Source organism: Symphodus melops (assembly GCF_947650265.1).
Source record: "Symphodus melops genome assembly, chromosome: 3".
NCBI classification, from domain to species: Eukaryota; Metazoa; Chordata; class Actinopteri; order Labriformes; family Labridae; genus Symphodus; species Symphodus melops.
In genome coordinates, this window is record NC_136693.1 from 11,822,674 (window position 1) to 11,850,671 (window position 27,998).

At 38.0% G+C, this 27,998-nt stretch overlaps 1 protein-coding gene across 3 annotated transcripts in view; it reads left to right on the top strand.

Annotated features, from left to right (window-relative positions):
• The window catches only part of syt7b (synaptotagmin VIIb), an 86,505-nt gene that overhangs the window by 26,261 nt on the left and 32,246 nt on the right, over positions 1-27,998 (top strand). For all 3 annotated transcript variants that reach the window (XM_079338846.1, XM_079338845.1, XM_079338847.1), the window contains exons 2-4: positions 17,516-17,619; positions 25,646-25,725; positions 26,681-26,815. In XM_079338846.1, coding sequence (XP_079194972.1) covers positions 17,516-17,619; positions 25,646-25,725; positions 26,681-26,815 — 319 coding nt within the window. The remainder of the gene's footprint in view (positions 1-17,515; positions 17,620-25,645; positions 25,726-26,680; positions 26,816-27,998) is intronic.

The window sequence follows — 27,998 nt, forward strand, 5'->3', positions numbered from 1 at the left end:
AGCTCAGACGTAGAGTAGGTCGCTATTAAATCTGAATGTTTGATCCCCAGCTCCTATGGTCTACATGCTGAATAATGTTAAGTCAATAACGTATTCTAATTCATAATTGCAGACCTGATGATGTGTTATGATAACCATTTGCCTATGATTTAATTAACCTAACCGACATGCTATTAGTTTTTTGGAAACCTGTGATACATGTATGTAAATAATAATTTACAATGACTTCAATATTCCCAGAAGATTTATTTTTTCAAACCATTGCAGTCTCATAACAAATAGATATTAAAAATGGTTTAACGTGAAACACTGTAACTAAGGGATTTATTTACCAAGTGCAAGTGGAATAATACAAACTGACATGTACTCTGTGCAGTATTATGTGTTTTGACTTGGGAAGATTGTTAAATATCTGTATGTGCGTCTGTCACTAGCCATACTATGTGTGTTCGCATCACTGTTAAGGTCCTGAAATCCTTCACACCAGCTTGCGCACATGTTCTGACAGTTATCCGCATTGAGCTTTACATTCTTTAAATCAGTGTGACAAAGCTATGGAAACATGTACAATACACCATATCCTGTATAATGGGCTTTGGCTGGTTTAGAGTGTATTTTTTTATGTACTGTTGCTTCTGGTGAGGTTTACTGTATGTGCAAGTCTGCTCTGTTCTTGCCTCTTCTTGTGTGTATGTGATTAAGGTGGCAGTCAGAGAGTGCAGTTTAAAAATGCCAGTCACACTGCTTTAGGGCACGCGCTGGTAAGTATGCTACTGAGCTGTTGTTGCTATGCTACCAGTGGAAAAAAGGCTGTAGGTGGATGTCACAAAGTTGACAGAGTTAAACTTCAGGAGGTGCACGTTTGAATGCGTTCAGTCTGACAGCTTCTTAGAGACAAGTAGTGAGTTCAGGGGAAGGAAAAAGATGTGGAGCAGGTTGCATGCAGGTAATTATTTGAGTTACAATATAGAGGATTAATTGTCATTATGAAAACACATTGAAGTAATTATTGTATCCTAACATAAAAAATGAATCTTCACAGATGTTAATACACTCGAACGAGCTGAAAGTCTACTTTTTCATTGTTGCCCTATAATGTTGACATCCCAGAACAATACTGTAATGAATGATACAGTACGAGTACAGTAATTTTAAAGGGGAATAAAAATTTATAACTGGATGGGGACACTCTAATTGATTATAGTACTTAATTTCACTAAAGTCATATCCTGAAGGACGAGATGGCCCTGGCGAAGTGCAGATGGCAGTAACAGATCTGTGCCAAACTACAGTCCCACAGAGCTGTTGGTGTTGGCTTTACAAGAAATCCCCTTTTTGATCATGTGACGTTTTAGAACAATTTTAAGCCCTAAATCTCTCAAATGTCAAATCAAACCCTTTTCTTTAGGTAGGAAGTTGATTTTTGGTCGAACTTTTCTCTTTGAACTGGCCTCATTGAAAGGAATCATCATTATTTGGATCTACTGTCTGTGTTTGGTAATGAAAGAGGATGTGCGGGGAGGTGCTGCTGGGTAACTTAATAACAAATCCACACCCAAATAACATTTACAGTGGATTATTCAGTTAAGCTTGGAGTGCGGATGTCCAAGGGTGAAGCCTGATTTTTACAGCCATCAACGTCCTCATCATCAATGATCCCTTTTACATGAGCTTCTTAATGGATGCCCTCTGGGGTCATATCTTCACAATACATCATATTGTGTAATATTTGTATGTCTGCCTTTGTGTCTTTGATGGAGAAAAGAAAGACAGAGAGAGACAGATCAGATAAGAACTGGACAGACGGCGGAAGAGCTGAGATGGAAGACCGATGTTATCTCTGCAGTGATGTAAGACTGAGAAGATTGCAATTTGAATCCTGGCAGGAGACCAAAGCTTTGAAATTAAGGGGAAAGATATGATGTTTGTGATGTTGAAATATATCCTGCACAAAAAGCACTAAGAGAAAGGCTTAATCTCAGACATTTTTAATAGGTCTTTCCTCTGGGATATTGATGTTTTTGTTCACAGAAAAATGGTGAAGTGGTTGATCATAGGCTGTTGAAATATACAATGTCTCTTGGATAGAAGCAAACTAGACTCTCTAATGTGAAGATCACCTGTACCATCTGCTCTAACAGTTGATTGACAGCTCAGCTCATGTAGGTCCATGTGCAGTTATTCTCCAAAAAAGAAGAAATAAAAAAATAGAGAGGATTTTACCATCATAATGTGTGAGCACTGCAAGCAGAGTAGCAGACCTGAACCAGGCTGTAAACTCTCTCTCCATTTAGTTTCCACATTAAACTTTTGTCACCTCTGTCAGTTTCCAGTCTCTGATATTGAAATATGATATTGTTCAACAGTGGGACTTTTTAACCTTCAAAAAAGTTTTTCACACTAGATAATCAGCATGTCTGGAACTCTATTTCACAGTATATTTTAAACAATTAAGTTTCCAAGAAAGGAATGGAAGTAATAATGTTTCACTATTTTCTCTACCCTGCAAACCCTTTTAACATTCACCCTTTTTTATGTAAATGACAAAAGCTAATACTAAGAAGATAAAAACTGTTAACGTAATCTTGACACTTATACTGTCCAGTGGATTTGCATTGAAAAGAGACAATAATAGTAATTCTTTATGATATGAACTAAAATATTGTATCACACATGCTGTATGTATAGCCCCGTTTCCACCAAGAGGTCCGGTTCTGTTCGTCTTAGTACGTTACGCATTTTGCGGCGTTTCCATAGACTAATCCCGGGAAAGATTCCCAAATAACCGACTCATACTGTCCTACTTTTTGAGACCCTACCATTGGGCTGCCACAAATATTGAGCCACGCCTTAAAGGTGAAGCTAAACATTGCAGTCCATTGATTGGTCAAAAGAATCGTCAACCCCGCCGTGTTTTAATACACAGCCGATTTTTTTATCCTGCAGCAGAAATGTGTTCCTACGCTATGGCAACTTTCTTAGGAGACGGACAAAATTTATAGAGAGGACATGTGTTGGTCTTTGTCAAACAGTAGGTGTTCCAAGAACATGTAAAATTGGCCTGAATGCACAACAACAGGCGTCCTGTTTGGGCAGATTCCATTGGAGGCTCAAACTTGGCTCTCTGCACATTGTTAAAGTGAAATGTATTCAGTCCCATCTCCTGGCACACAGCCCACAGTCCATGCCGGCCGCAAATAGATTTGTGTAGTAAAAATTACTAAATTAAATTTGTGAGTTTCAGGGTCACCTTATATATTTGGCTCTGATGCACTGGTGCTTTAAGATAAGTACAGGGGGTGCATGTATTTGCAACTGATTCAAAATTTAGAGAGGACCAGAGTTTATTTTGTCAACATTTGTTTGTCCATAAATTCAGTTTTTGGTTGAATAGGTTTCTCCATTTGCATGCAATTTCACTGTCTGCTGCAAAATGGTGTTTTTATTCAAAGCTTAATGGCCTTCTACTTCATAAATCATTAAATCTTCTCTCTCTTCCTATCAGTGACTTTCATGATTTGAAGTTTACAGCAACTTTGGCAGTTTCTGTACTATTTATTGTCCTTTTTTTTTCGACTGACATGAGATCTGTCTTGGAAAGTGGAGTCGTGACATTGACACATGACTTCAATAGGTGCTCCTGCTGGGAAAGGCTAATAATGTCTTTATAAAATGGCTTCATGGATTATTTTTTTGAAACAGACCATGTTGTCTTTTAAATTAACTTAAAAGAATCAAACCCCTGAATGAGGTTACTTCTAAATTGAGTTTTTTGTTTTTTTTTTGATTTGGAGGCAGAAGGAGAGATGCAAAGAGGCAGCTTGGACATGAACGTGTGACCCTTTTATTTAATACTCTATCCAACTTAGAGAAAAAGAAAGTTTGTAAATGAGGCGTAGCTGAGGTGCCGATAGTCTTTGAACAACGAGAAAGCTTTATCCAGAGTGATGAGACAGCTTTATCCAGCGTGTCCATTGAATCAACTGTAACTCCAGCTCTTTAAAGGAGAGAAAAACTTCAGAGTAGAACTGCCTCTGTGAAAAGGGCTCCTGGGACTGCTCTACTTCATCACAAATGATGAGCTCAAGCTGGCCAAGTAGGTTGCAACTTGCCAGCTTACAAGTCTGACTTTGCAGGCTTGGAAGAACTGAAAGCAGTTTCTCTGTCAGGCGAATGCAACAGGGAATTACACTCACATGACCTGAAGCGGCAGCAGAGTCCGAGTGAACAAACGACATGGAGATCCGTGAACCTCCATAGCAACATTTACTTTCGGATCCATGCAGCCACAAGTTCCGACTAACAGAACAGGAGCATGATTTTGTGGATATTATGTGTGAAGAAGAAGCAATTTGCCATTCCTTTGTAAAATGGGTTACAAAAACAACACCAGGCTTTTAAAACATGTTCTCTGTTATTGTCACACTGTTTTAAGAATCAATTTTGTAATAAAAGAGGAGGTAGCAAGGATAATATTTGTGGGATCATGGTGCAAATTAGAACTAACAACTGTGGAGATAATCCAGCTATTATCCACACCTTATTTATTCACAAGTTTTATTGTATTTATTGTAAATTAAGCTGATTCAAGCTCAATATTTGCACATCACTGATTAGAGGCTTGGTTATGTAATTTTATTTTCTGCTTTAGTGAAGAGACACTCAGATTGCAAATACTGACTATGGTGTATAGAAAAGCTATGTGGAAATATTTTTCCACAGCAATATCTATTTTCATCACTGAGAAGAGCAGCAAAATATGCTCAAGGCAAAGATAGCTCAATAGTAATATTTACAATGTTTATGTGGGCTGAATAAACCGTTGCATTTTATGTCGTTTTTTGTTCGTTTTTGCAGAGTTTGTATATTGAAAAAATATTGTTACCATTAAGTTCTCTTTCTCCTAGCTGTCCAGTGATCAACTGTTGATCATAAGGTTTTTTGCGCCACAAACAGAATCACTGAGAGTATCTTCAGGACTTCAAATAAAGTATTTATCGAGGAACAGTTTGAACAAGCCAGTGTTTTTTCTTCTTTTTTACATTTCTTGTTTTCTTTGCATCCACACCTCCCCCACTTAATGAGAGATTGTTTTGTTAACCTCTTTCTTAGAACACATCTTTCTCAGCGTCTCAGTGTGAGTCACTATACAGCAGCGTTCATTCAACCGTAGCCTGCCTTGTCGCACACACAGCAAACCTCTGGATTCTCCTCATTAATGACAGCAGATCACCATTCTTACTGAAACACACTTTGATGGCTCTGCCTGCAGTCTGTTGGAATTGCTTTGCTTGGATAAACACACCTGCCAGTCAAGAGTCTTAGGTTATGAGTCTGCTATGGGTATGTGGTGTTACAGCCCTCTGAGACAGCAAACAGCAGCTTCACATGAGCTGAAACAAAACACATGCTGCTCTGTGTTTAGTCAATGTACCTCTGGACAAGAAAACTTATGAGTGTTTGTTTTTGCTCAAGGTTTTGTGCAGCATCAGTCATACGTCTCTCCTGATAAACACAAGTTGTGTAGAAATTGTTCAAACTGGAAAGTGGCCATACTTGTGAATGCCCATCCCCCCTGTGGGGCTTGGCTCGGGTAAGAAAAGGCAACAGAGCGAATGTTTTTGACGTTTCAGCTGAATGAGTTGCCGGGTTACTCAGTCACACTGATGCTTTGGCAGGACTGTAATGAAGTCAGCTGGCATGCATCAGGGGAGGATGTGAAAGGGAATGTTTGGTTTCCTCAGAGAGAGGAAGGGGAAACAAATATCAGGTGGAATCTGAAATCTGACCCACAGTCAGCAACAGGAGTGCATGTGGGATTTGTCTCACTCATGTCTTATTCAGAAACAGTGAAAAAGACCCCCAGAGTAATCCAATTTTTCTTCATTTGCAATGGCACATTGTTGTCGTGTTGCACTGTGTTGTAGTGATGTGTGGTGCTGATACGTATTCAAAGTCAGATGTTACAACCAGCGCAATATTTTGTCCATAATTCTGGTCCATTCTCTGATCATGTTTCATCAAGTCATAGTGACAGATGTTATTAATATTAAATACGATGCATCATATAAAACAAAATAACACTAATTTTCTCTGTCCCCTGTACAGTAAGAAATGCAAGTGAATTTGTACTTGCATATAAATCAACTCCGTTAATGATTTGCATGCGTTAAAAATTTTGATGAAGAGTTAAATAAACCCGTTTATGGGGTTAAAGTTTATGATGAAAATAACTGCTTTTCGAGAAAGGCAAAAGATTTTGCAAACACAGGTATAGAGTAATTCATGTAAAGCAGGTAGACACAAAGTGAGTTATGAAAGGTAGTCTTTACCTTTATTTACGAAGTTATGCAGTTTATTTATACGTCATATTGTTATTGCAATGTTGTACAATATTATTGCACATTGCATACTTTAATTTGCTGGTCAACCGTGCACCAAAGCTGCAAGAAAGCATCTGAGACAGTTTTGCTTGAGATATGCATGCTCCTGTTGTTGCTGTAAAGCAGCAAAGCGGATTGAAAGTAAAGACTAAGGAGACTCCAGGCAGGTTCAAGTCACTGCACACACATGCTGCTGTCACTGTGTCTTAACTGGATGTGACACCATTGTTGGACCCTCACTTGCTTTTAGGTCATTGTGTAAACACAGCAGCAGTTAACTTCAGTGAGCCAGTAAAAGCCAGACAAAAATAACAAAATGCCTTGCTCAACGCCTGCTGGATTTGAATGCCAACCAGCTAATGTTATGGCCTCAGACACCAAAAGGACTAAAACATCTACACACAAGGGAAAGTGGCCAAAGCAGAAGGCGTGATGAGGCTAACTGGAAACTGGTTGTTGTTTCTGTATGAAGTGCAGCTTGCAGATGCATTGACTTTGGAAATCTAATAGTTTGTTGCAAAAATGTTTAGGTTGTTAGAGTTGTCATGCCTCCGGCTTCAGAGTGTTCTATGTGGGGCTTAAGTTAAAGTAAGGACTGTTCCATAAGAACTGCTTATAGTAGAAATCAACACTTAATCAGCGAGAATGTTACTATAAGGATAAATATGTCAGCAGTTGCATTAAAGTATATAACATTTGATGAGGAAAGAGTCCCAATCTCCATGAACTGAACACACTAACTCCATGGCCAGCAGATTTACTTCTGTTTGTAATTACTCTGTTTTGGCACAATAGTCAGGTCCCTAAAGAAACATTTAATCAAGTCAAACTTATTGTTGTTCATAGACTAAAGAACCCCTCTTTGAACATCTCTAATGAAGCCTTACTGATGAGTGACACACCCACAGTGCTAGTTTGATATTTGTTCGCTTTGACTTTGGAGAGTGTAGTGGATATTCTCACACCATACAGCCTCTTCAAATCAAAATTCCATCTTTTCGTTTACTTTCCTCCAACTCCACAAGGACAAACTGTCCAGCGGCACAAATGAGGCAAAGCTGTAAAGACACTGACTTTTAAAAGATTCCCACTAGATGACTGGTTAAGAGTATGATGCCAATAACAGCTTTGGAAAAACTTTTAATTATTAAACTTAATACAGACTTGAAACTTTAAAGTGGCGAGCACATCCCTCAACTTCCGTGGTGTCACAAGACTCGCAGAGAAAACTTTTTTTTTTAAATATACATGTATACTGCATGTCAGAGAAAGACTTGAGTATGTCTTGAGTATTAAAGGAAAACATTTTTAAACGAGTCCGAAAAAAGAAAAATAACTTGATTGGATACATTTTTTACTTTTTTCATTTTTTTTCTAATTAGGAGCTTCTGAAACACTGTGCCACATAGGAACCACTCACCTCTGTTTTAACAGCTTTTGCTTTCTGACATATTGGACACCATTGTATACAGACATGCACATGTTACCATGGTGTCACGTGTTAGCAGGTAGGAAACAGGAGAGGGAGGACCCAATTGCAGAAAAAAACTTAAATTATTTATTTTAACAAAAAGGGCAAAAACCAAGACTTACTTAAATAACAGAAATCCAAAAATCCACGAGGAAAAAACACAGGGAGCAGGGACAAGAAACCACAGGCCACGACAATCAACATAAGACAGGACAAGACAATGAACCAACAAGAAACTGAGGCAAACACAGAGACTAAATAGACAAGGGGTAATCAGACACAGGTGAGACTAACGAGACAGGTGAGGAACATCAGGGTAATCACAAAGGCGGGAAACACAAGGAACAAAGAACACAAGACCAGAACACTGAGGACAAGTACAAAGTAAACCCTAACACTGACACCACCTAAAACTAGATATACAAAATAAAACAGGAAACACTAAAGACTACACTTAAAACACACCACAGGAAATAAACTTACAGGTAACATAGGAGGACACAGGGAAACACACTGAAGATTAAAGTAAACCACACTAGGAATCATACATACACAGAACACGAGGGAAATAATGAAAACTAAAACAAGATTAAATACAGAATCAAAACCAAACCATGACACATGGTTACTGAAATATGCTGCATAACTGAAGTCCTGATACAGTTTTTGTTTACAGTTGACGATACCCAGATAAAATAAGCAGTATACAGTATTTGTTCATAATCATTCTATCACAAATTCCTGTGTTTGATTGGCCTCATCTTCACACCACAATCAAACTGCACTCGAAGATTCCCAGAACAAGGCCAAGCTTTTTAAGTGCTTTGCAACAGGTTTGTGTGCATCACAATCCCAACACCTTGCTAAAATAGACTAAACCAGAGAGGCAAAAGGGTTGAGGAGTCTTGTTTCAAGTTTTGTCTTTATCGGCATATTATTGATTCTGCAGCTTTGCTTCTCTATGGTGCTTCTCTGTAAATTGTACAGTACAATTGTCTTGTACATTTCTCCGCTCGCGAGATGAATAAAGGATCATCTTATCTTCTCTGACACGAGAAGAATTAGCAAAGAAATACATTTTTGTTCTGCGGGAGAAGGGCCCAAGTATTATGCAGCTTCAGTTTCTAGGCCCAAAAAGGCAAAGTTATAGGAACCTTTTCCGCAGCACTATTCCTGAGCCACAGATCATTAAGACAGTGAAACACATTATAAACAGTGTAAGTAGGTGGAGGACCCCTACAGCTCTGATATATGACCTGACGTAAGCACTTATTTTGAATGTTCAAAGAGTAGTGACTTTTTTTCATAGTTGTAAAACTGGTCATGCTTCGGGCTGTACTTTTGGGGAAAGCTGTAGAAAGAATTAAATCCCCCCCGGGCCACCAACATTTTTGGACAAAGATTTGGAGTGAGACTTGTTGTGAACAAGAAGCCCTGAGGGAGTGCAGAGATGAATAAGTGGAAGCAGAATGGGGAAAAAAAGAAAAGAAAAAAAAACATTTATGTTTTTATAAATACATCTAGCTGGTCATGGAGTTGTTTTGGTTATTTAGAATTAAAAAGATGTAATTTAAAATAAATAGAAAATGTTTCTTCTAGAAACTCCATTTATAATGAGTCCAGTGCCTTGCATTAGTCTTCATCCTCCCTGGATTTTTTTTACACCTTGTACAATGTTAGACCCAGAAATCCAGACACTTTTACAGTTTGTTTAACACAAATAATAGAAATAAAAACCGAAGAAAGGATTTAGATAAATAAGATAACAGAATGCAACATTTTTTGCACCTGCAAACACAGGTTAATAACCACCTCTTATTTAAATCCATACAATTCCTTCATTGGCCCTTGAAAAAATATTGACCTCTGTACATTGATTCCCTACACCCAATAAAATCAATTGTAATTTGCAGTTTTAACAAGTTGCTATTTGTAAAACAAATAAAAAAGCTAAAAGAGGAATCAGGGGACTGTAAATGACATATAAATACTGACAGACTCCCAGTTCTTCTGACAGCATGGATCAGTAAATCTGTACTCCAGCTAACAGGGCAGTCAGGTGGTTACACGCTAGATAAACAAACTCCTGCTGGGATTTTAAGATTGAGCCGGCTGTCTTCTTTACCTGCCAAATTTCTTACAGCCTCCTCCCTCTGACACTAAATCATGAGGAGTACATAATGTAATCTTTAGACTGTATCCTCAGTGTTTTCATCTAGAGCTTTAATGCATTGGCAGAGACTTTTTACTCCTTCATTCCCCTTTGGTTTTCTGTATAATTGCTTATCCATGTTCCTCCCACTGGTCGCCACTCTTCCAGCAGTGCTTCTCTTGTGCCAGTCAAGGGTCATCTCCCACAGTGGCAGCCCCCTCCACGATGTGCCAACCTACTGCAAGAGATGCTCCTCGGGAGGTCTCCACTGACTAATGGAGCTTATTCTGTGTGTCGTGCCAAGCACCAGCACCAGAGGCTGAGTGAACAGAGCACAAACGGATAAGCACAGCAGGTAGAAGAGACGCTTTGAGAGCAAGGGGCACGTTTGACAGAAAGATACCAGTGCCCACATGAGAAGAGAGAGCTTCGAGTGAATTAGGAAGGACACTGTCAGGATGCGTTTATGAGAAAGCCAGAGAGGCCTGAAAAAGACACATGGTAGAGGAAACAACAATTCATTACAGACATTATCCATTCTATATCAGAATTACTATTACAGTATACTTACCAGATAGAGGGAAGAGGTTGTAAATGGTTACATAAAACAAAAAACGTTCTCTCAAATACTCATAAAAATATTCAATATATTTTATGTTAAACAAGGTTGAACAGTTTAGTTTGAAAGTACACCTACATCTGCAGCCTCTTGGGTAGCAGGCTCGTTTCAGAATAAGCATGCAGTAGTCAAAAGTTGGTGCACAAACTTTAGAACAGCACATTGTACTACTCTCACTACAGTGTCCTAATACAACAAACTAGGACACTATACAGATTACATATGAAAATAATATAACGTGTTGTTTAGCCTTCCATCTTTGCACTCTTCTGTTTGCCATGTTTAACTTTTTACTCAACTGAAATAGATCTGTTTCTCGTGGGCTTTACATAACTCCAAGAATTTCAAAGGCACATCATTTTCTTCTGCACCATGTTTGTTGTAAAATTTAATGATATATATCTTCTGCCGCCCATCAGTGGGCAAAACCCATTGGATTTGGATTTTGGATATCAATTGGACTCAATTAAACTTAGAAAACTAAAAGCTAGAGCTATGTCTAGGGTGAATAGTGCAGCAACTATTTCCATTTGAAATCACACTTTTGCAGATAAGTTATAGATTTGACATTTCTGTTTGGGTAAGCCATAAACAAAGAAAGCATTTGAGTTACAACTTTGGGAAGAGTTAGTTCCACTATATGTTAAAAATAACTTGATGATTTAGAAAAAAAGTATATTTTTATTGTGAGTTAAACAACAATAACTTTAGTTATAGTGGACCTACCTGAAAACACTCTTTGCAGCTGCAAGGTCAGGTGGAAATGTTCTGTAGGTATGAAATGAAACTCATTTCCATTGAATGGATGCTAACATGTGAGTTGGATTTTGTATGTTTTCTATATTATCATCATCAATTCTCTTCAACCCCATGAAAGGCTAACTATACATAGACATGACGATGAATCTGCTTAAGAGGCTTTATACATGCAGCTAGAAAGACAACAGTCATGGTAATTTAATGGTTTTTTGGTACATTGTATTCCTGGGGCCGTATTCACAAAGCCTCTAAAGTGCTAATAGTTGCTGCAAGTAATAAAATACTAAGAACATTCTTAGAATCAGGACATTTTCTAAAAAATCCCCTCAAAGTTAAGATTACATCCTTGTAAAGATGAAAGTTATTCAGAGTGTCTTATTGTGTAAAACTGTAAGACTTCTAACAGCCTGAAGAGTTTCTTAAGTGAGTTTTGTTTGAGGATTATTTCACAGCAACAGGTCTGATAATCTGTGACTGTTTAGCATTCATCAGAGTGGCAGCCTTGGGGAAGAAACTGTTCTTATGATGGGCTGTTTTGACATACTGTGATCTGTAACGCCTGCCGGAGGGGAGGAGTTTGAACAGTTAGTGTGCAGGGTGTGAGGGGTCTGCATGATCAATCCCTTTATGTAGATTGCAGCAAAATTGGGATTAACCAGCGTGGGTCATGGGTTGAGAAATGCAGAAGCAGTTTACTGAAGACTATTTCATCTAATGAGCAGCTTTAATCAGATGTGTTATAAAGGCTATAATTACCACATGAGTAAAACAAACCGGATGTTGGCAGAGAGACTGCAAGAAGCATGTGGGTAGACAAGAATAACACTGAGTAGGAGAACATGGAGACAACTCTTTAGCCTTTAATTATATCAGACTTACTCTTTGCATTACAATTAATTAAACTACTCCAAAATCAAAGAGTAAACATGATTCTTCCATTCAACCTTTTCATTAATCTTGATAAATCATTGAGCGATCGTTTATGATTAGGGATGTAACGATTCACTCAACTCATGATACGATTCACGATACAGAGTTCACTATACAATTCTTTCACAATTTATTTTAAGAGAATCTGGAGGTGTTTGGAGCTTCTCATTGTGCTGTAGATTAAATACTGCATCTTGTTGGTTATGTTATTTGTCAAGTTCTCTGTCTTGTTGTAATATTTGCACACAGTTTGTCATCTTTCATTTTCTGTCTTGGGAAGCCAAAATGCTTCCATTGCCATGATAACGCCTGCTTATTACCACCAACCTACTCTGCTCTACAGCTGCTGACGCTTCAGCAAACCGATGACAACTTTGAATTGATTTTTAACTATGATTAATCTTTAAATTCCTATTAATGACGTAGAGAGAACAATTAAAACAAATTCATGACAAAAACAAACGAAGAAAAAGGAGAGAGTTTGAATGATATACTGTTCTGCCAGAGTCTCTTGTTTACACTCTGAACGCTAAGAGGTCCACAGTATGACTCCAAACACAGCACAGCATGTGCTGCATCTGAAAGTATAACACACATTTATTCAACTCTCCGTGACCTCACATTACATCATCAGCTTGGAGTGTGTGTTTACGGCATCTCATTAATATTGGACGATTTTGAGCTGACAGTCTTGAAATACAAACTAAATCAATACAACTTTATTTAAATAGCTTACAGACAAAATATCAATCAGTCCACCTGTTGTCTATTCCATTTGCACAACAGCAGGTGAAATTGATTGTCAATCAGTGTTGCTTCCTCAGTGGACAGTTTGATTTCACAGAAGTGTGATTGACTTGGAATTACATTGTGTTGTTTAAGTCTTCCCTTTATTTTTTTTTAGCAGTGTATGTTTAAAACCACAATATAACACAAAGCAAAAAAAAAAAATGTGATGGTGATTTTAACTATAACTGATAACCAAAAAACTATTACTCCAGACTGAAAACATGTCAATATTCTCAGCTTCCTTTTGGATCCTCTAAAAGGCTGTTCCAATGTCGAGGAAGCAGAAAGTAAATCAAAGAATTAAAAGTTTCAAGACAGCTGATTGGTTTACCACAGGTTGGATCTCTGTGAAGGTCCAGTGGTTACAAAATATTAACAGCAATCACTGTATTTTTGACACGTCGCTGCAAAGAGACTAAAGAAATAACTTGAAGAACATACTTTTCATTAATAGCTCTGATTGTTGGACAATAGTGAGTTGACTCATATGCATTTTTTAGTTTATTTCAAATTATATATTATTCATGTAATCTGCTGTTTTGATGCGGTGCGAGTGCGACCAAGCTCATGAGCGGAGACGTAAAGCAACACAAAATCCAGTTGATACCAACTTAAAGTAAGAAAAAGTAAAACTGTGACAAAAATAAACTGAGGCAAACTGAAAGTGCCAAAACAGGTGAAGAGAATGCACTCACCCAAGAAGCACTCGCATACACACACACACATACATACACACACACACATACACACACACATCACAATAGAGGTCAGCTGGGCACTCACAGGAGAGGGGATTTGACTGGGCCTCTGACAGGATGTTTTTTTTTACTTTTTTAGTGATTAGACCAGTGCTTTTTTTTTTTTTCAAGAAATAGAGAAAGTGCATATCAGTGCAAAATTAGGTCACAACTGGACTTTATTACCACTCACCCAAAGTTCCCAGTAGAGCACAGTGAATAAAAAGGTTCACAGTAATGATTAGTTCTCTAATGAAGCCAGTTCCTGCAACTGATGCTCGTGAGGCCGTTTTCTAACAGAGGTCACAGTGAGAAGTGGATTTTTTGAGGGTATGAGCTCATCTCCTTGGCAAAGATCTTGTTCTAAATTAAGGATAGAAGAGATCTTTCAGATTGCATGTGGGGCGCAGGAGCTGAGGTAATAAGAGTGTTGTATCGGGCATCATGTTAAAGTGAGAGCTGGAAACAAAGCAGCCGTTATCTCTCAGCAGCAGTGCCAATGATTGAGACTCTAAATTAGTTCCTCTGTAGATATTTAAACATTTTAGCACAATGTGTTCAATGGTGAATGGAGAATGATGAAACCTTTCTTATGCAAGGTCTAATTTCAATAAATGTCTAAATGTGACGAGAAGTGTAGACATGTTGATATTTTTAAAAGATCAATAACAGAAATGATCATTTCCACCTCAAGCACACCTTTCTTCTCATACCTGAATTTGAATTCTGTTTGATTCTAACATTGGTTTGATCTCTTTAACTCTGGATTTCTGGATTTTTTATCGACAAAATGAGTAACAGAAGCAGTTTAAAATATAGTTTTACAGTTCTACACACGTTCAGCACAACAGTTATACCACATTAGTTTAAAGGCTCCTGTGTATGTAAGAGGAAACAAAACTCTCAAAACAAACCATACCTGAACTCGTCTTTGTATTGGGATCCCCCAAAGCACTTCTGTGTGATACAAATTCAAGAGTAACACATATCTGAAGCATACTTGATAGTTTGTAGATACTAAGAAAAACCTCAACACAGAAACTAGCAGCAACATGTGGCCGGCTGTATAGGTCGCTGTCCATGGTGCTGATCTCTAGTGCTCTCTAATTGCTCTTAAAAAACGTGGATGCATGCGTAGACATATCTCAAAAGGAGGCTTATGTGTGATCCTATATGCCAACAATATAGAAAGTTGAGTCAGCTGATGTCTGGTAACATTGATAATATTTTTTGTTTAAGGAAGGTCATGTTGTGGACATGTAATTTGTAGCTTGAAATGTAATCCCCAGCTTTGGCTCAGCTGGTAGAGTTGGTCGTCTCTCAACTGGAATGTTGCAGGTTCAATCCCCAGCTCCTGCAGCCACATGTGAGATGTGTCCTAAGGCAAGACACTTAACCCCAAATTGCTCCTTCTGCTTCGTTGGGGACGTATGAATGGGATTAGTTAATACTGATGGACACTTAATATAGATGTCTTCGCCATCAGTGTGTGAATGCGGTAAGTATGATCAGCATACTTACCACAGTCAGTCTGTGTTTCACTTTTTATCACACTCTCTGATTTTCTTAAATATTCATTATAGTATGTGCAGTAAATGAGGTAGGCGGTGCTGGTGAACTTATTAACACACTTTGAGTCCCACGTCCTTGGTACAGTGTGGAAAGTAGCCCCTGTAGGGCAGCTTCATAACACAAGTAAAAGGAATTACCTTTCAACATGTTTCAAAGATAGAAACCAGAAGGATAATCTGAAAACACAGTCAGAAAGATTAAAACGCACTGCTTGAGGCTCATGACATTCATAAATTATCATCAGTAGAGCCGTTTGGAAAGTAGCTTCTTGTTATTTTTTTCACATTAACTTTAAGGCTGACTGGTCTAGACAATTTCATTGCATGTATATCATCACTCATTATTTAGCTCTATCATTCTGCAGTCAGGTAGATGATATCTGCTGGAGAAATTATTTTAGGTTTTGACTTAATGGTTTAGTGTCTAGGTTCTTGAAGTCCCCCCTGCTGAAAGCGCCCCGCCAAGATAAAAACTGTCAGACTTGCTTGTTCTCACACAGATGGTTTGGAAATCTTACGGTCTTTAAAGGAGTTTTACTTCTTTCCAGCTGCTTTTGCTCCCTTCTGCTGGATATTATTTCCTCTTCTCGTGCTGTTTTACAAGAGCGAGTGTTCAGATTTGTGGGGTATATAATTTGTTCTGAAATACCAGTGAGATTGGGATCTGTTCAGAAGTGAAACCCTTTTGAGAGGAGGGTTGACACTGTCAGCTGCAGACTGAAGGGCTTAGAGCAAGCAACAAAATCAACCCTATCTGCATGACCATGGTATTTGCAAATATATAAATCAGACACCTTATAAAACAGGCAATAGACCTTAATTCTGGTGCAACTGGTTTATGAAAAGCTACTGATTAAAATTTGAATAATTTTTTTTGGACTGAAGAGATGAAAGAAAAGCAAGTTATACAAAATAAAGAACTTTATTGAATTGCTAAGGAGAGGTTGGATAAGCAGGATTAAAGCAGCTTAGCACTTTGCAATTGGCTCCAAAATGCGTAAACATTAAAACAGGCTCTGACGAGGTTGAAAAGTGAAATGTAGGAATAAATAGAAGCATCATCAGTCTGACTAATTTTTCTGTGTAGAGAGACACTCAGAGGAGGCTCTAATGTTCTACTGAGTAAAAGGATGTAGCATTTAGGAGCTCATTGTTTGCAGGTATTGTTTTGCCAGTGTGCCATGCATATTCAAGTACTTGGCAGAGAGATGAATGAATGGTACTATCATAGTCAGTAAATGAGAAAAATAGAGAAGAGGAAAAGAAGATTGTGAAAGAAGTTTTCATCTGTCATTACGCAAACAAAGCTGCCGTACACACTACTCACAATAACACTCTATGCCTTAACACAATATGGCCTTAACTGGCGAGCGCTGCTCGTACGTTAAGTGACGTCCTGTGTTCATGGCTGCTTGAATGATGAACTGGGACTTACTGACAATAACAGCTTTTTATATTCCCAGAATGTTGAAATTGATACCACATTGAAAAGGGTTATCTTTGTATTTGTTGGTATTGGCCCCAGTGTGTAAGGCACACTGTACACAGTGAGGCCATTACGTGGAAAACACAAAATGAGGTGTGTTTATCACCCTGCATTGCCTCCCTATCCCAAAAATCACTGAAGTGAAACAAACACCTGATGAATGACAACCACTGAGGTCCTCACAATATCCCTAACTTATGGTAGTGTAATTTACAAGACTGAAGAAAAGACATGGAAGCTATAAATTGCACAGTTTCTGTCCCTGAGATATTATTTTGTCCCGACGTGCACATTTTCCACTGATACATGCTGAGACCCCCCCCATTCCCTTTTCAGTCCTGCTCTCGCTCTCCATTTTATGAAGGATGATGAATGACATGGATGAATGGTTGAAGGAAGGAAACGGGGAAGGTGCTGCTTTTACCTGTATGGTTCTTTCAAACAAGGAGCTTTGACGTATTTATTTTCTTACACAACAAATAACTTGTGCAAAGATCAACAGTGTACTACTAGACATTAAACCTCAGGAACCTCAAGTGTAACATTAAAAGCGCTTATATTGTCCTCTATATTTGATTCTGTCTCTCGCTCTATCCTGTCTTTGTCTCTCTCCCTCAGGCTCAGTGTCCCTAAGTGTTTTCCTGGTGTCTGTTGCAGTCGTCGTGTGTGCCGTTTGGCTGGTAGCTCTATGTGGCGTCTGCACCTGGTGCCAACGTAAACTGGTAAGTTACAGTGTTTTTAATATTCTTCTGTAAGGACCAGTGTGTAAGAAATGTAATCTATTGGGATCTATTTATCGATGATGTCATAATAACTGAAGAATTTAGTGAAAAGATCTAAATTAAACATATTACTATAAAACTTTTAAACAAGGTTTTCTACAAAAAGTCTGTACTATATCAAAAAAATAAAATAAAGTAAACATGTTTTAAATCAGCATTAACGTAATAAAAATGAAATAAAGACACATTGAAACACTTACTGGCAGCTCTCTGTACTCTGACATGTTGGATCTTTTTCTGTGCTGCACTTTGCAAAAATAAGAACGGAGGTTCTCAGCCCTGTGGCTGAGGGCATACAGCTCTCATGAAAACATATCTCTGTATACTTCCACGCTCTCCTCCAACATGTCTCTGACCAACCACCATTGTTCATGGCTGAGATGAATTGCAGCAGTGTGGGCTGTCTGGGTTTCTTTTAATGACTTTGTGACCTTGAATTGAATGTATACATTGATTCCCTGCTTTGTGATGTTTGTAGAAAAGTGTTTTTCTCCCTCTTCGCTCTCTGGGCACAGCAGCACAGAGAGACTGTATGTTTGGCCATGACAGCAAACATGATCTGAGACCTTAGTGCTTTCTGTAAACATGGCTTTGTGCGCTCTGAGCTTTGTGCATCATGGCTGTGTGCCTCTGGCCTCCAGTGCCATGCTAATGATTCATATGCTAATGAGCTTCTCTCTGAGCTATTGGCTGCTGATGTAGAAACGGTAATTCTTCCATACATTTTGATCTGCTGGCATTTCATACACTTGATCCTCTCTTTTGTCCCCTCTCCCATCTGTCCGTCCCGCTGTTTGAGGAGGGACTGCGGCTTAGTAATTGATCAAAAAGACAAAAGCTGGGTGTTAACTGACCTATTCAGAGGAAAATATCAAATATAAATTTACTGGACTTATTTTCTGTCTGTTGTTTGAGGAGGCACTTTGGGCTGTCGAGTTTTGTGTATGGAAGGTGCCATATAAATAAAGCTCAGTTGTGTTGAGTTAAATGACACCATCTTCTACAGAAACATTTCTAACAGCAGACTAGTCTTTTGAAGTATGCAAAGTGCTCTTTAAAAGCCAAAGTTCTATTATTTGCTTGCAGTAACAAAAACCCTGGAACAAACAAACCCACTCATTTTCTTTGTTTATCCTCATGTTATCTATGTCTGTCTTTGTTTTTGTCTCACCCTTCTTCAACTACCAAATAGTCTGGTTTGTATTTGTCCCCTTGTCTCTTTATCTCATGTCCTTGTCAGAATGTCACTGATTTCTTTTTCAAAATCATCGCTGTCTGCTGCCATTGCAGTTCCCCTCTTTGTTTCTTGTTTCTAATCTTGTTTGTTGGCGTGTTGCTCTTCTAACAAAACAGAACAGAACCTACAGGTAAGAAATATCCAAAGCATGTGCGAGGAGTGAAAACATGAAAAGTATCACACAATGAATAAAATATCAAATCAAATTCTGATCTATTTACTAAAATAAATACATCTGCCCATGAAAGGCCAGAAAAATTAGTTATAAAATATTCAGTATGTGGTATTTATTGGCAATAATAAAGTTGCAGTAGTTAACAGCTTAGCAGGGCCTTTACTGGTTCCAATTTGTATCCAGATGCACACAAATCTTAATCACAAGCTGTCATCCGGCATGTTTTGCAATGTTATGTTAGCCTTTGGTAATCCAATCCAGCTCTCTGTGTTTCCAATTCACAGAATATATCCTCATGTTCTGCTAGCTGCCTGTTGTGTGTGTGCACTGAAAAATAATCATGTTTTTACACGGCCTGTAAATAGTTAACAATAGCTCAGAGTGACCAACACAATACCAGCTATAAAGCAACAGGTGGCTACAAACCAACTTCTATCTTTGCCGATAACTTTCCCTCTCTAAATCCAACACACACAATTATATCATGAAGGAAATCCAGATTTTGTTGTATTCCCTTTTTTTTAGACAGGTCATTGGATAGAGGGAGACAGAGAGTGGGGAAGACATGCAGGAAAGGATCAGATTTAAACCTGGGCCCCCTGCTCTCAAGGACTTGAATACAGTGCATGAGGTGCAGCTTTAAGAGAATATTTTACAGTAAAAGGGTTCAAACTGTCATTTCAAACAGGAAACACACATGCATGAAGCCGTATTCTTTATCAAATCAGAAGATGTTTTCTATAGGAAGATTTTGTAAATGTGGGGCATCTGGTTGCTTATAAACAGAGCATAAGAGCATAAACAAACTCATAAACAAGGAAGTATATTTAAAGGTAAAGCTGCAAGATGATTTGCTTTAATGAGCATGTGTCACAGGGCCTGCATATGACCTGCTGGTGAGATTATTTTATTATGATTATATTTTGGTATAAAGGTCAATTTGGCCTACTTCTTTGCTTTTCTTACCACCCAACAATACAAGTGCTTTTGTTGCCTTAATGTTCGAGAATCCTAAAACAGCCAGCAATTATATATTTTAAAAAAATATCTCCATCATATAGGAATGAGGTTTTCTAAAGTCATGTATTACATGTTTTGGATATTAAAGAGATACATCACCCACATTACAGTCATTAGTTTCTGGAGAAATGACACTTTCTGGACCTGGTCTCTAGCCATAGGTTGTGTTATAGGAGTTTTAAGGGGGAGGAGAGTGGGAGGAGGTGGGAAGTGAAGGAACACAGACAGGCATAAAAGAGAGGCTGGATGCTCAGTGTTGAACATCCAACCGTTTGACGAAAAAAGATGACAGAAGAACTAAAGGAGGAGGCTCATGAGGGAAGCTGGGCCACAATGCTTCAGCTGACGTCCTTGTATCTTCAATTTATCTCAAGTGACATCTTAAATTCATCTTTAAAAACCCTTATTCTGGATTCTGTTTCAAACCTCTATTCTGTCCCTTTCTGTTTCTCACATGCCCCCTCTATTCTCCGTCCTCTCCTTCTTCCCTCTGGCTTCTCATATCCTCCCACTGTCTCTCTACCTTCTCCACCCTCTCCTCTCCTGCCTCCTTAAGATTTTATGATTCTCTTTAATGATACATGAGCTGCACTTGATAGCATATTCTCCTCTGCTAGAAATCTATCCTTCTCTGAGACCCTGGATCAAATACTATTCTGTCATGTGTGTTAACTTGGTCCTCTATGTTTGTTTACAATGTGGTGACTGATTATAGGAATAGTTGAGACCTGGCCTGAGGTATTGTTTACATTGGAAATGTTTGTGCAATGCTGGACACAGGATTTGTGACATGATAAATAATAGAGCATATTTTGGGTGTATTAGAGATGGATACAGTGAAATACTGTAGGATAGTGAAGGCTGTAACGATATAAATATTCAGCAATGTGCTGTTCGAGAACATCCAGACTGCAAGCTGCTTTAAATCCTTCACTGATAAGAAGTAATGTATTCACCATCAAGTTCAAAAGTGAGCAGCAACATTTCTCAACTAGTAAATCTTCAAGGTCTGAAAAGAGATTCAGTCACGTAAAAACAAACGGTAGTCTAAGCAATAGGCTTTTTTTTTTACTATACTTTTGGTTAAAGATATACCACAATGACAAGGAAAGCGGATGAACTAATAATCATAGACATCTCTCCTAACCAAGAAAAACACAACATTGGTTTCCAGCTCTCGGGATGTGTGTCAACCCGATTAAATGACTTCACCTCACTCGTCCACAACAGAATTATTTGTCAGTTAAACAAATTATGATTTTTTTATTAGTTGAAAATGCCGTTGAAATTGTGTGCTCGATCTGTAATTCCACTACCTGCAACTAGCCGGGCAGTAGTAGTAGTCTGTTGCCCCTTCTCATGGACCTTTTCTTCTGACTCTCCTGCTTGGATGGAAACAAGCACAGTGAACAGATAGCGTCTCAAAAGAGCAGCGCATGTGGCAATATTTTGAGTAGTAGGTTTAAACCGGCTTACTAACCTGAGAAGTTAGTACTAACCAGTCAGTTATTCTGAATTTAAATTTCCAATTTACAAATTAGGTTTTAGATCAGTCGAATTTCTCCGGTCTGTTCATTTGTTTTATTAGAAATCTGCAGATGAGTACAGAGGCAGTACTTAGGTTCTAGAAGTGCTTTAAATCATATCAACCATGTGAATTAGTCAGAGAAATCTCCGTTCTGCGCTTAATATTCATCCTCGCATCTAAGGTTGGCAGAAGAACTTTAAACAATTACTCGCTCATAGTTGAGGAAGACCGGCCTGAAATATTGACTGACATACCCATGGGATAATCAGTGGTTACTGCACAGGAATGATATTGAATTAAGAAGAAAAAGTTAGTAATGATTTAACATTATTCAATTATATGATGCACTCAAAGATGAACTACCGTAGCCACCACCATTTCTTAATAGTTCACTAAACGCATAAAAACTGAGAGCGCTCAGAAAATGTCCAGTTTAATGCCACATTTGGTGCATTGAAGTTGATTATTGAAACTTTATAAGTTCTGACAACGTGTCTCCACCTCCTCACGTTTTACAAATGTTAGGAAGAAAATCTGATTTACTTTGTTGCACATGTGAAGTCTGTACATTAGGAATCTTTTTCTGGATCTATAGTCACTGTCGGATAAGTACAGTTCAATGACTCTTGTGATAGTATTTATTATGCAATCTTTTGTCACTGCTCCTTTACTCTGCTGATTCGGGGCACACAGAGTCACATTTGTCAGCTAAACCAAATGATTGAATATATACAGTACTTTGATTTTCTAGATTTACCCACCACAAACAAATTAACCTGAAAACTGTACAAAACAACCACATTTGGCTGGTGGTAGACACTGATATTATTGATTATGTTCTGTCCCTGCGTTGATGCAGAATCGTCCAAGTCATGAAAAAATTATGAATTTCCACAACAATTGTGTTTTGGCTTTATTTTTAGGGAGCTGTCATGTTGTTCATATTTTAATGCAGTCAACAATATTGACTCAATTATAGATGCAGTACTCTACATACTACATACTGTATGTCATAATCTCGTCATTAGTTTAATGATTTCTCACTGACTACATGCTCTGTGACAGGCCCTCTTATGTGACATTTCTAAGTTTCATTAATTAGTAAGCTTGCTCAACAAATCATGATTTCAGACTGTCCTCATTTTAAGCCCATCGTCATCTTTTACATGGCTGCAGACATCAGCTCCATCACTTAGAACACGCTCAGCTGGGGCTTAAAATTTGTATAGTCTCTCCGTATGTGTGTGTCTCTTCAGCTTCTGCCAACAATGACATGACATGTCAGGTGAAGTGAAAACAAAAAGTGGCCTGTAGGCATGATTTTGAGACAGTTAAAGCATGTGACATTACACGGAAACACGTGACTTCACACCAAGGGCCTCTTGGTGTTCCTAATGAAGGGGCTAATGGTTTTATTTGATGTTTGTAAAATTGTTGACATATTTTGTCACTTGTGTTTTTATGTTCTCAGAGTGTTCATTCATTCATTTAAACTGCTTACAATTAAAAACAAAAAGCTGAGCATTAATGCAATGCATTACATTTCATGAAGCCAATATAAAATGGCTTTTTTAAGTTTTACATGAGATTCTTAGAGAATACAGCAGGACAATTATTCATTATAAACCCACCAATAAAGCACAGATTGTGTCTTCTTCTTATGAAGTGTCATTTTCAAATGAACTTGCAATGACATATTCAATGACTTTGATTTCCGAATCATCTTTCCTGCTACTGTTCTCTCTGTTTGCAAAAAAAGTTATTTATAGGCGAAGAGTGTGCTATTACATTTTGAGGCAGAGAGAAAGAGTTAGATTGACACATCAAAGACGGTAGTTATGAATTATTATAACACCATGCTTGACGGTTCATGTACAGAAAAGGCACAAAGGTTTGATGTTGTAGGAGGGGAAAGTGGGACGCCTTCATCACCAAACCTAGGTCTCTCTGCATGTACAAAGAACATGACTCGCTGCTATAAAAATAACAAGAAACCAATGATAAGTTACATGAATAAGTAAACAATTCTCCAGTATAACACAATAACACAACATATCTGCAAGGAATTAATTTTTCACAAAACTCATAACAATGTGAAGAAAATGTAAATTTGTTCTCATTGCCGAAATGTCCACAAGGCTAATTTTTCACTTGTAAAAGTTCATCTTTGGATGTTTCAGCGTTGAATATTTATTTCTTTTTGGCATGATGTGATATTGATAACCAATGTGGAGGTGTCATCTGTAAAGTCCTGCATGAATATTAAAAAGATGGCATATGTTATTAAAACCCAGTCTAGCTGATCAGAGAGATAAGTATCCACAGCAACAGATGGCTATATAGCCGACGTCTCCAAACGGGATCAAGTCCAAAATGACGTGTAGTAATAATGGATAGAACTTCTCTTGAAAAGCAAGTCTTGGTGTTGTCTGTGTAGTCGACTTTATGTGTGGATTTCATACCACATGTGTTTTTATTGTGCTTGCTGTGAGGTTATAATGAAAACATTATGTAAGGGTAGGGGGTCTGCATGACTCAGCAGGAGAGAGCTCAGTGTTATCACCCTCCAGTGTTTGGTTAATATAGAGTTCAATAAAAACATGAGGGTCAATCGCTGTAATGCTGTGTTGAAAGCATGATCTAGAAAAAAATGCAGGGTGCAAGGACACCAGGATGTGAAATATAATTTGTGACTGTTTTTTTCTGTCAATGTTGCATTTTTTCACTCTCCAAATTAGCCTGTTTATGCTGTAACAGCACTGGAGAGACGCTGATCTACTGTGAGTAGACTGGCTATTGTTCGGATTTGTATTGTCTTGATTTCTTTATTTACAATATTTATGTTTATTGTTTGTTTATGTAAGCTGGACTTATACTTGATACCAGTTTAACGACAGTCCAGATAGAAATACTTACGGAGCCAATGAAGTCCCAAAAAGTAAAAAAAAAAAGGTCTTGCACGCACAAGTTAATATCTTATGTTAACATTTAGTTTGCTGATATACAGAGCACTGGCTGTGGGGAGGAGAGGACTTGAGTGATGTGGAGATTGCTGTGCTTGATTTTTGTTAAGGAAAAGAAGAAGCCTCAGACTTTTAATTTCTCAAGGTATAATTATCTTTAATACTTTCAGTTTAATTAATATAAAGTCACTTTATCGCTGAATGAGGAAAAAGCAGACTGAGTGTATGCTCCACTGATGAAAGACCTTACAAAAACTATATGATACAGAATAAGCAACACTAGGTGTCAAGTTAACTCTTGGACTAAACAATGTAACCTTTAAGGTGTTTTATGATCTCCTCCAGCACTGGATATATTTACAGGTGAACTCAAGCAGCAGAAGGTCTTGTTGTCTTTAAGTGGTATCACTATAGCTGTGCAGCTTTGATATGTAGTTGTGTTTTTTTTTCAGGCAGAACACATCAGCTGCTGGGTTGCTGACAACATAACCATGGTGTCTGTGTAGGCTCTATTGCAATGCTGCAATATTTGACCAACATTAAATATATCTTTATCTTTTAAACGTGTAATGAACCCTGTTATGGCAACTCATACAGAATGGGGTTTAAATATCAAGGTTTGATGAATGTGTCCCAGCTTTAAGTCTTCGTTTGTTGTTAGAGTTCGCTCACATCAACGGATCTTAGTGGAGCTATTCAGTGTGATAAGTCTAAACTACCGTGCAACATGTATAATCATGTCAGAACCCTTTGGGTGTTAAAACATGTTTGTGCATGTGTTATGGTGTTTCAGTGAGTTTTTACCTCGTAGTTAAACGTTCGCTCATCATGTTTGATCTTCAGATGCAGGCTGTAGTCCTGGCTTTAAGTGTCGCTTCTCCCATGATTTACTTTCTTTTTCAACATGTGTGAAACCTGATGATGCTCTAAATTCTTCATAATGAACACTTTAGTTTTAAAAAATGGGTTTTATAAAGCAATAATCATCTGAAATCTGTCTCCCTCCATCCCTGTGTGTCTCTGTCCCTCTCGTGTCTCTGCAGGGGAAGAGGAATAAACCCGGGGTGGAGGCTGCCAGCTCTCCAGATTCTGTGAGAGGTCGAGGGGAAAATAAAGCCATCAAGTAGGTGTCAGACAGATTTAGATGGAGGTATAAAGAAATCATCAATGATATGGTCATAATAATAATAATTCTTAATCGTCAGTTACTAATGAAAGAGCTAATCCTTTACAAGGTTGGAAATGTCCAAAATGCTATGAGTTAATTGATTATTGACAAAATGCTTATCTAAAGATGCCTTACCCTCATTTATTTATTTATTTTTTAATGAAATGACTTCATGTAGCTTATTTGTAACAAGGTAATGTAAAAGTATAGGTCCAAATGTAATTGAATTGTCTCAACAACAAAAACAATATGATCACTTTAAAATGCTTTAACAGAGTGGACAAATCAATGTATAGATGAACGGGTGGACAGAAGAGGACATGTTTGAATGGACAGGTAGACTGGAGGATTGAAGGAAGGTTACAATTTTAATTTGATATAAATCTCTTAGAATCATTGACATTTCAAAAAAAAAGAATGATTGAAGGTTAAATGTCCTTAATATACCCCTTTGAATCACAAAGCTAAACAAGTATTCCTTTTTCTTACTTGCTTTTGAAATGTTGTTCCCTGAGCTCTATGTGTTCTGTTTCTCCAATAATCGTTTTTACTCAATGTTTATGTCTAACTTTTTTTTTTTTGTGGTTAACACATGCTGTAACTTCTTCATGTCTCCCTGTATGTGTGAGTTTTAATTATGTATTACCTACAAAACAGCAACCTTGAACCTCTCTGCAAACTGTAATGAATGTAAGGTTTAAACATATCTGAGAAAAATGCATTAAGCATCTACTGTACATTTCATAAACCGTTTATAATATGGATCTCTCTCTTGACCTTTATTTTGATGAAGCAATATTCAATTATTTTTTTCCTCCTTGTTTCTGATATATTATTCTGTTTCTGTCCCATAGCTGTTTTTACTGCCCTGACCTGTCTTACCTGTCCCTGTCGCTTTCTTTGGCTGCAGTGATCTAGACAGAGACTTTTGGAATAACAACGATAGCAGCAACGTGCAACAGAGGTGGAGTTCCTACCCGCCCAAGGAGTTCCTCTTAAACATGTCTCCTTATGCACCATATGGAGACCCTCGCCTCACGCCCAAGTGAGTCTCTGTCACGGCTGGTAAGGGACCCCTCTGTCCAAGCAGGGCTGTAATGAAAAAGGGCTTATGTGCATCTTGGAAAACTTATCTAAAGCTCTGCGATTAGTTGTCATTGTGAAAATTGGATGTAATTACCACAGTGGAGTTTGAGTTGCACTGTTATTGGTGATTTTAACAAAGTCCATTGTTTGGCTACATCATAATTTCCAAAACATACACAAAACAAACCAAAGGCTGATCAATACATCACTCTTAGCAAGGAGAAGGTCATATTTAATAGTCTAAAGGAGGACAGAATGCCTCATTTTGTAACGCTGTCTGGACACATATCTTCAAACAGAAGTCTCCGCTCATCCCTGGTAATCCTCATGTTTTTTTGCTTTCAGGCATGTCCTCAGTGAGTCGGTGTTTAGTATGCACTGCTGGCCATGCAGCACTTGATAGAGATGTGCACCATCCCTCAATATTACTGTGATTCCTAGGCCTGCCATCCCACTGACAGAAATATAACCATATTCCACATGATCGCATTTGGATAGAAATGTAGTGTTTCTGTCTGCTACAAGCCAAGAGGAATGTATTTATAAATCCTATATAAAAACAGGCTTTAAATCACAGATGTTAACGAGAACGAAAATTCCATAAAGGATCAACTATTGGATATCCTCTTTTTTCCATTCCTGTCTGCTAGTTTCAGCCAGAAAAGCACAGAACATGAGGATGAAATCATTTTATTTGGCTTCTACACGATGCACTGGGTGTACAAGTGAAAAGTTTGATAGCCCCTTTCCCTACAGCCCTGCTAGCCTCATCAGACCCTCTTTACCTCTCACCTGCAGCCCATGGAGTGTTACCATGGAGACGGACAACCCTCGGAGAGCAGATCTCACTGTTTCACCTGAACCTTTTCCCCTTGTTTGTACAAACCATTCTCTGTTCTCATGATCCTCAGAAATCTGTAGCAAACAATAATTCAGCATACACTTGGTTTAGCCTTCAGGAGTCGACAGAGGGTTGCCTGTTTATTATTTAGATGAATTATATGCTTTTTGTTCTTCCTTTTTTATTCATATAATTAAAGCAATTATGATACAAATGTGTTTTCATAACAATACTTGTTGCTTCCTGGCAGTGAGTTGGATGAAAAGATAAACACCACGTTCTGTCTCTTACCGTTTCCTTA